We start from the raw sequence: 9506 nt of genomic DNA on the forward strand, positions 1-9506 counted from the left end.
CTTCGTCATGCCTGGAGCTGATCTGTGCTGGTCGCTGAGGAAATGCATCAACTTCGTGCTGTGGATCGCCGGATCGGCTTTCACCGTGGACGAAGCGGAATCCAGCCCGGGGTCGTCACATATGGTTGCCGCAGGCATCACAATATGGTAAGGGACGTAACATTTCCGTCACACGCTTGAGGAATTCGGCCAATCACAATGCACTGGATAGCTGACCAATCACAGCACACCTCGCTTTTCAGACCGATGAGCTTTGTAAAAATCAACGCGTTTCAGAAAGGCGGGGCATAGAGGAGAAACAATAATGTACAGTATGTGGAAATGAATGTGTTTTTTTAACCTTAAACCGCATAAACACATTTCATTACACCAAATACACAAAATAATGTACTTTTTAGCAACATCATATGACCCCTTTAATAAAGAAATAATTTTACATTTTAGGTGTGATCTTACCTAACCAAGGGATGAAAAACTTGTATGCATAATCATCTTTTGGTTCTGTAAATAAAGCGAAAGATAATAATTTTAAAATGCTGGTTTTGGTTGTAAATATTTGAGAAAGTTAAATTAAATCGTAAAAGTGTCAAACGGATGATCACCTGTAGTGGTGAGAAGGGTCTTCACATATGATGGGTGGTGGATGTTCAGAATGGACAATGATGGGCCAAACCACAGCGGAAAGGCAAAGGGATACTGTCCACTCCACTTCATAACCTTTTCCAAATCATGTCCATCCTGGCGAAACTATGAATATAAAAAAGGTCTGTGTAACTGTTATGGACAATAAAACAGGTTTCAAGAACAAATTGCGTTCTCGCTTTATTAATTTCACGTGAATTCTACCAACTGCTGCTGAAGAATGTGAATGCAAGGCAAGGCTGTTGTTTATTGCTGCACAATATAATTATGTAATTGTTTACTTGTAGTGAATAGACAAGGGCTCAGGCATGAGGGTTCATCCCTCGAAGATAACAAGGGCAAACTGGGGCAAATGCCTACATTGTGTATTATGACTGTAATACAATGGTTTTTCAAAGTTGTAATTCAAACAAAAATGACTGGAGTACGTTTTACAAGAAAATATTACTTTTGTAAATAATTTTGAAAATTACCAACAATTTGTTTCTTCACTAATTTTTTTCCCCACTGTACTCATGAATAGACTGTATAAAATGGTATAAATGTATAAAAAAAATTTAGTAGGATAAATCTCCTAAAAGTTATTCTAATTAAATAGAAGGAAGCATGCACGGACTACAATGGACTCCAAAGATCAGCTTCAGAAACAGTCACTGTTTGTGGTTGTGTTGTTTACCTCCTTGACGTGTCCGATGAGCCAGTGTGCAGTGTACACATCCCTCTTCTCCTCATAACCAATAATTTAACCACTATCGCCAAACACACAAGCAACGCGAGTGCAAAGACATGATTCACGGAGAGCGACTCCAAACTCAACGGGATACTCGCGTAAAGCTGCATAACATGAGGAGACTGTTGCGCGCGGGGTCCGCTATAGCACTGAGCTCGATGTGAGAAAGAGGAAGCGATATGAGAGAGAGCGAGGGAGAGAGAGAGAGCGAGGGAGAGCGAGGGAGAGCGAGAGAGAGAGAGGGAGAGAGAGAGAGAGGGAGAGCGGGAGAGCGAGGGAGAGAGAGGGAGAGAGAGAGAGCGAGGGAGAGCGAGGGAGAGCGAGGGAGAGCGAGAGAGAGCGAGGGAGAGAGGGAGAGCGAGGGAGAGAGAGAGAGCGAGAGAGAGAGAGGGAGAGCGAGGGAGAGCGAGGGAGAGCGAGAGAGAGCGAGGGAGAGAGAGAGAGCGAGGGAGAGCGAGGGAGAGCGAGAGAGAGCGAGGGAGAGAGAGAGAGCGAGGGAGAGCGAGGGAGAGCGAGAGAGAGCGAGGGAGAGAGAGAGAGCGAGGGAGAGCGAGGGAGAGCGAGAGAGAGCGAGGGAGAGAGAGAGAGCGAGGGAGAGCGAGGGAGAGCGAGAGAGAGCGAGGGAGAGAGAGAGAGCGAGGGAGAGCGAGGGAGAGCGAGAGAGAGCGAGGGAGAGAGAGAGAGCGAGGGAGAGCGAGGGAGAGCGAGAGAGAGCGAGGGAGAGAGAGAGAGCGAGGGAGAGCGAGGGAGAGCGAGAGAGAGCGAGGGAGAGAGAGAGAGCGAGGGAGAGCGAGGGAGAGCGAGAGAGAGCGAGGGAGAGAGAGAGAGCGAGGGAGAGCGAGGGAGAGCGAGAGAGAGCGAGGGAGAGAGAGAGAGCGAGGGAGAGCGAGGGAGAGCGAGAGAGAGCGAGGGAGAGAGAGAGAGCGAGGGAGAGCGAGGGAGAGCGAGAGAGAGCGAGGGAGAGAGAGAGAGCGAGGGAGAGCGAGGGAGAGCGAGAGAGAGCGAGGGAGAGAGAGAGAGCGAGGGAGAGCGAGGGAGAGCGAGAGAGAGCGAGGGAGAGAGAGAGAGCGAGGGAGAGCGAGGGAGAGCGAGAGAGAGCGAGGGAGAGAGAGAGAGCGAGGGAGAGCGAGGGAGAGCGAGAGAGAGCGAGGGAGAGAGAGAGAGCGAGGGAGAGCGAGGGAGAGCGAGAGAGAGCGAGGGAGAGAGAGAGAGCGAGGGAGAGCGAGGGAGAGCGAGAGAGAGCGAGGGAGAGAGAGAGAGCGAGGGAGAGCGAGGGAGAGCGAGAGAGAGCGAGGGAGAGAGAGAGAGCGAGGGAGAGCGAGGGAGAGCGAGAGAGAGCGAGGGAGAGAGAGAGAGCGAGGGAGAGCGAGGGAGAGCGAGAGAGAGCGAGGGAGAGAGAGAGAGCGAGGGAGAGCGAGGGAGAGCGAGAGAGAGCGAGGGAGAGAGAGAGAGCGAGGGAGAGCGAGGGAGAGCGAGAGAGAGCGAGGGAGAGAGAGAGAGCGAGGGAGAGCGAGGGAGAGCGAGAGAGAGCGAGGGAGAGAGAGAGAGCGAGGGAGAGCGAGGGAGAGCGAGAGAGAGCGAGGGAGAGAGAGAGAGCGAGGGAGAGCGAGGGAGAGCGAGAGAGAGCGAGGGAGAGAGAGAGAGCGAGGGAGAGCGAGGGAGAGCGAGAGAGAGCGAGGGAGAGAGAGAGAGCGAGGGAGAGCGAGGGAGAGCGAGAGAGAGCGAGGGAGAGAGAGAGAGCGAGGGAGAGCGAGGGAGAGCGAGAGAGAGCGAGGGAGAGAGAGAGAGCGAGGGAGAGCGAGGGAGAGCGAGAGAGAGCGAGGGAGAGAGAGAGAGCGAGGGAGAGCGAGGGAGAGCGAGAGAGAGCGAGGGAGAGAGAGAGAGCGAGGGAGAGCGAGGGAGAGCGAGAGAGAGCGAGGGAGAGAGAGAGAGCGAGGGAGAGCGAGGGAGAGCGAGAGAGAGCGAGGGAGAGAGAGAGAGCGAGGGAGAGCGAGGGAGAGCGAGAGAGAGCGAGGGAGAGAGAGAGAGCGAGGGAGAGCGAGGGAGAGCGAGAGAGAGCGAGGGAGAGAGAGAGAGCGAGGGAGAGCGAGGGAGAGCGAGAGAGAGCGAGGGAGAGAGAGAGAGCGAGGGAGAGCGAGGGAGAGCGAGAGAGAGCGAGGGAGAGAGAGAGAGCGAGGGAGAGCGAGGGAGAGCGAGAGAGAGCGAGGGAGAGAGAGAGAGCGAGGGAGAGCGAGGGAGAGCGAGAGAGAGCGAGGGAGAGAGAGAGAGCGAGGGAGAGCGAGGGAGAGCGAGAGAGAGCGAGGGAGAGAGAGAGAGCGAGGGAGAGCGAGGGAGAGAGAGAGAGCGAGAGAGAGAGCGAGCGAGAGATGGAGAGAGACAGAGAGAGAGGGAGAGAGGGAGAGAGGGAGAGCGAGAGAGCGAGAGAGAGAGCGAGCGAGAGAGGGAGGGAGAGAGAGGGAGAGAGCGAGAGAGAGCGAGCGAGCGAGAGAGGGAGAGAGAGAGAGAGAAAGAGAGAGAGAGAGAGAGGCGGACTTTCTACTGGACAAAACAAACAACCTTCTATACTACAAGAAATAAAGACTTCCGTCAGGTTTTCTGAGATCTAGTTGATGTGAATACACTGTAAAAACAGTGTTTTTTTTTACTTTAACTACGGAAGTTCTAAGCGGCCATGCATTATTATTTTTTTCCTTGATAACAAAAGTATTTTAAGTGTAAACTAAAATATACGTCAAATTATTTTAATGAAACATAAGTAATGTAGTCTATTTTTTAAATATATATATATATATATATATATTTTAAACACATTTGTAATGATGAAGACGCAATTAGCAGATTTGGGGATAATAATTCATGCAAAATAAAACAAAAGTTACAATTATAAGCAAGTACTTTACATGTACTTTAGTATGCTAGTCAACACATCAAAATAAGCGTACTTCTTTAAAGCACAACAAAAGATTACTCAAACATAATGATTTAAAATGTACTTTGAATGAAATCTGTGCACTTTTTAAATGTGTACTTTTAAGTACACTTAAGTGACCTTTCATTTAATTAATATTACAGTATCAGTTTTGAAGAATTTACAGTAAGGCGCTTACAATTTGAAGCACACTACAAGTGCCCATTCAATACAATGAAGCCCACTTCTTTTTCACAAGGGGGTCCCTGTACTTGTTTATTCTGCAAATAAACTTCCAAAACTGCTAAATACACTTTGCAATAATAATCAAATTAATCATTAAGCTATACATCAACATCATTACATAACGCTTCTCAGAGCAGTACTTTGTTCAGATATAATCAAATGTAATTAAACTTTTATCTTGAATGTTACACAATGTACAGTGTTATAATGTCCGTTTATGTTATTAATTTAAAAGTGTTATCAGAATGATTTGAGGTTTTTACACACTCGTTCATTCACTCATGAATGGACAAACATAAAGATCAAGAGTCGAACAGCAGAGCAAAAAGTTTGCCTGTGTTTCTAAGGCCAATAGGAATGTGTGGTTTTTGTTTATGTGTGGCTTCAGATGGTTCAAAATCGTTCTCTAAATGTGTAATATTTTAAATACTTGATAAAGCATTTATGCTAGCAGGACATTAATGCACAGATTTTAATTACAAGTGCATAAGACATAATACCAATAAATAAATGATGACAAAATGATCACTTTTGGTGAATTTGTGAAGAACTTGTTCAACTAAAAGCTTGAAGAAAGGCACTTTCATGACTGCTTCTTAACACACTTAAGTACACTTTTAAAAAAGTGCACTTTGAAAGTTTTACTTTAAAGTATATTTTAAATCATTATGTTTTAATAATATTTTTGTTGCGCTTTAAAGTACACTTATTTTGATGTGTTGCCAAACATGCTAAATCACATGTGAAGTCCTTTTAACTTTAATGTGTTATTAGATATTAGATTTAAAGTTTACATGTACAGTTTGAATAGAAATTCAATTCAATAATATTTCAGTTTACCACAAATGCTTGTCAGCACATTCAGCAGTACACTTTAACCATATTTCTTTAAACAACAGAATACAAAGGTTGCCTAACTCAAGTCCTACTAGTGTGTGAAAATAGAATTCTAAAGTTCAGCTAATTGCATTTAATATGAATTTAAAATATAATAAATTTCCATTTAACTGTAAACAAATAACATCCAATTAAGTGTCATAAAACATCACATCCGGTTGACACTTAAAGGGATAGTTCACCCAAAAATGAAAATTCTGTCATTAATTACTCACCCTCGTGTTGTTCAAAACCTGTAAGACCTTCGTTCATCTTCGGAACACAATTTAAGATATTTTTGATGAAATCTGAGGGCTCTCTGACCCTCCCATAGACAGCAAGGTAACTACCACGTTCAAGGTCCAGAAAAGTACCAAGATGATCTACAAAGTAGTCCGTGTGACATCAGTGGCTCAACTGTAAAGTTACGAAGCTACGAGAATACTTTTTTGCGTATTCTTTTTTTCATTTTCTTTGATATGTCTAGAACCATGTTTACTGGTCATTTTTTTGTACTTTTTCATTGCAAAACATTGGGTTTTTCTGTCTCTACAAACAGTCATTATTTTAGAAATGAAGCTTTACATCTCAGCTTTAAATGTGTGATGTGTGTGTGTGTGTGCATCTACTGTACCTCTCCAGAGATTTGGCAATGGCTTCATATGCTCTTCCCAGGCTGTCTGCATTTTTAAGTATTGTGGAGATCTCCATACATACGCTGAAAAACTGGCACAAGCAACAAAAACATCAAAAAACAAATAATTACAGAATGAACGAGCAGAGTTTGTGAGCGCTCTGAACATACCTGTTTAGCAGTCTTCTGGTCTCCAGTGCTCTGATACGCCAGGCCCAGTCTATAGGCTGCTTCTCCTTCTGACCCTCGATCTCCCGCTAGACGACAGATCAAAAACCAACAACAGTAAGAATCATCAAACTGTGATATAGGGGTTGTGTGGTTTTACTGCTGGAAATCTGACGTGGAAGTTCCTTATGCTGCCCTAATGCTATTCATGGAATGCTCAACTGGCCAAGCGTTTGAAAATCTGATCATACACGGGTTGTATTGCCAGTATAAATGTATAAGATGTCAATCTTATTGTCATTATATGACAATAAGATAATTAGCCATACTTAAAAAAATTGTGAGAACTATTTACAGATTGTCAACAAAGCATTATCTAACTCTTTACATAAGAACTAATTAAACAACAACACTTAATTACTGACAATGAATGAAGTTTGTCTATTAATAGATTAATTACAGTTTATAAACGATTAATTAACTATAAACTAATAGTTTGCAAGCACTTTATTACTATGTACTTTTAAAAAAAATTATATTGAATAAGAAAATCTAATTTCTCCTCCACCTTGCCTACTCTTGACTAAACTTTACTTCGTTCAAATTCAAAGGTACATTTTACTAAGCTTTGTCATGTAGCTGGGCACGCTGCATGTATTTCTGCTTATGTCAGGTCAAATCACTGTCAGTGTGAACGGAGTGTGCATACACTCTTTAGCCATCTGGTAGGCCTCGTTGAACATCTTGATGGCATGTGTGTAGTCTTGTGCCTGAAGCAATCTCTGTCCCAGCAGCGTGAACAGCTTCTGGAGCTCCTCACATGAGCGTGAGTGATGCATGCGGCCGCTGGGGTCCTGCCATGTACGGCCCATGGTCAGGTGATAAAACACCTCATAATGCTCTTGTGCTCGCTCCAGCTGACCTGCAACACACAGGGTTTGGGTGAATTTTACAAAATAGGGTCATATTTCTCTCCCCACAATTTAAAAGAAACGCTGATTTGAATTTAAATTGATTTGAATTGAGAATGTCTTTTAAATTCCAATTCAGTGTAGTCTAATTGATTCAAGTTTGAACTGAGGTAGGAAATTTAAATCTGAATATATGAAGGACTGTGTATGTATGTTACCCTTCTCTAAATAAACTTGGCCCATGTGTAGGTTGGCCTCAGCCTCTCTTTTGCCAGAGTCCATCTTGAATTTGCGAGCTGAATGGAGGGCCAGCTGAATGAAATGATGCTTTAACCATTTGTCCTCCGGCTCGGTGAAAAACCTGGCCAAGAACATGTGGTTGTCATACGCCTCTCCATACTGTCCTACAGCAGGAAACAAAGAGATGCAGAGCATTGATATAATATCAATCTCAAGGTTTAGGGAAACAGAGCTAATGTACATGTACTGATGAACTGTAATTTATTTAGATCCAGTATATTACTTTAGCAACAATAGTAACAACTATTACATACTCTTTAATTGTTGTAACAACTGTTTTAAAGTCGAAAAATAGGTTAAGGGAATAAGAAAACAAGTAGTTAGAATAGAAAAAGAATAGAGAAGGGTCCATTTTTTTTATAAATAAAAAGAAAAATAGTAGATTGAATAGAAATAGAATAGAGAGTGCTAAAAAAAACAGGTGGATAAAGTACATCTGATATGATTGAATAACCCCTTTATGTTATTACCCCTAAATCAAATGTTGTTTTATTTATTATGCATCTGGGAAGTCGTGGCCTAATGGTTAGAGAGTCGGACTCATAACCCAAAGGTTGTGGGTTCGAGTTTTGTACCGGCAGGGATTGTAGGGGGGGGGAGTGCCACAGCATAAATGGCTGCCCACTGCTCCGGGTGTGTGTTCACGGTGTGTGTGTGTTCACTGCTGTGTGTGTGCACTTTGAATGGGTTAAACGCAGAGCACTAATTCCAAGTATGGGTCATACTTGGCCACATGTCAAGTCACTTTCACTTTCATCTTAACAGTTTAATACACATTCATTTGTAATTAATACAGAAACTGAAAAATCTAATCACAGAATCAGACTCATAAATAAGCTACAGCTATGTATTACTACTTTTAAAATATAGAAGCGATGGGCGTCTGTATAAGTTCAGAATAAATGAGGCTATGGTGACAAAGATTTTGTTTTTATCTTTATTACAAATTACATAACATTAACAACAGCCCCTCGTCCCAATCTACACTGTAAGGAATCAAATAACAGAAAATGTACTGGCAACTCATTATCAGGACATTATCTAATTTTATGAACATTTGCATGAACCCTAAGGCTGATGATACACGGGGCAACTTTTTTGAGCAATGTTGCTTGGGCACTTTCCCATTGAGAATGGGTAACAATTCTATCTGGATACTTTAAATCAGTCGTGGGCCCTGTGTCTCTCACCTGGTTGCCCATTGACGGCAACATTTTACAAAGTTGCCCTGTGTATAATCCGCCAACAGTGTTGGGGGTAATGCATTACAAGTAACGCGAGTTACGTAATCAAATGACTTTTTAAGTCCCAAGTAAAGTAATGCATTACTTTTTCATTTAGAAGGAAATATCTGAGTTACTTTTTCAAATAAGCTCTGGTGTTGCCATGTTGAGAGAAATCAGGAGTAAGTGCAGAGGCGTTGTGTGTGAACATGATCTTACTGTAGTTCTAGACTAAATATGAACATGCATTTACTCATCTCACCTGCACAAAAACACATTCAGTATTCCTCAAAATGAATAAAAACAGTCAAATGCAAACTCAGAATATTATACAAACCCAATAATTAAATAAGACAAATAGCATTTATGTATTTAATCCCATTTTATTAACCAATGTCTTTGCTACTGACCTTCGATGATCCAATTTAACCATGCTAATAATCAAAAATGACACATTTGTGTTCGATTTTTGTTATTGCTGAATAGTGCTGAACTTTCTTCTCCTGTGTCATATTCTTCATGCGATTTGTTTGCGCGGCGCCCTCTACTGTACAGACGTGAATTTACATTTCCTTCAGCCTGAAGCGTATTCATTTCACTTTTCTTATGAAAGGGCTTTTATGTTTGTAAAAGAATAACTTTTTATATTAAAAACAAACAAGCAAGCCCTGCTCACTTCCGCTCAACTCTCGCGCTCTTCAGTCTATCAGTCTGTTATATTCTACTATTATTTTAATTTATAGATCGCCACAAAGAGCACTTTTAGCGGAGTCTGATATAGAACTGAGAGTGCCCTTACCAAAAAGTAGCATACTTCAAGATTATACTTAAGTAAAGTTCAAGTATATTTTAAAGTATACTTTAAGTA

General features: G+C 42.7%; 2 protein-coding genes across 2 annotated transcripts in view; both read right to left on the reverse strand.

Annotated features, from left to right (window-relative positions):
* The window catches only part of cyp4t8 (cytochrome P450, family 4, subfamily T, polypeptide 8), a 13207-nt gene extending 11652 nt beyond the window's left edge, over nt 1–1555 (reverse strand). The window contains exon 1 of the mRNA XM_016242771.1: nt 1349–1555. Within this exon, the coding sequence (XP_016098257.1) occupies nt 1349–1482 (134 nt within the window). The 5' untranslated portion in view covers nt 1483–1555. The remainder of the gene's footprint in view (nt 1–1348) is intronic.
* Nucleotides 1556–4828: 3273 nt separating this feature from the next.
* Nucleotides 4829–9506, reverse strand: part of ttc29 (tetratricopeptide repeat domain 29) — a 5591-nt gene continuing 913 nt past the window's right edge. The window contains exons 4-8 of the mRNA XM_016242744.1: nt 7334–7519; nt 6914–7126; nt 6208–6293; nt 6037–6128; nt 4829–4868 (exon numbers count right to left, since the gene is read on the reverse strand). Of these exons, the coding sequence (XP_016098230.1) occupies nt 4829–4868; nt 6037–6128; nt 6208–6293; nt 6914–7126; nt 7334–7519 (617 nt within the window). The remainder of the gene's footprint in view (nt 4869–6036; nt 6129–6207; nt 6294–6913; nt 7127–7333; nt 7520–9506) is intronic.

The sequence above is a fragment of the Sinocyclocheilus grahami genome, unplaced genomic scaffold (genome assembly GCF_001515645.1).
Source record: "Sinocyclocheilus grahami isolate Dianchi unplaced genomic scaffold, SAMN03320097.WGS_v1.1 scaffold672.1, whole genome shotgun sequence".
Lineage (NCBI taxonomy): Eukaryota > Metazoa > Chordata > Actinopteri > Cypriniformes > Cyprinidae > Sinocyclocheilus > Sinocyclocheilus grahami.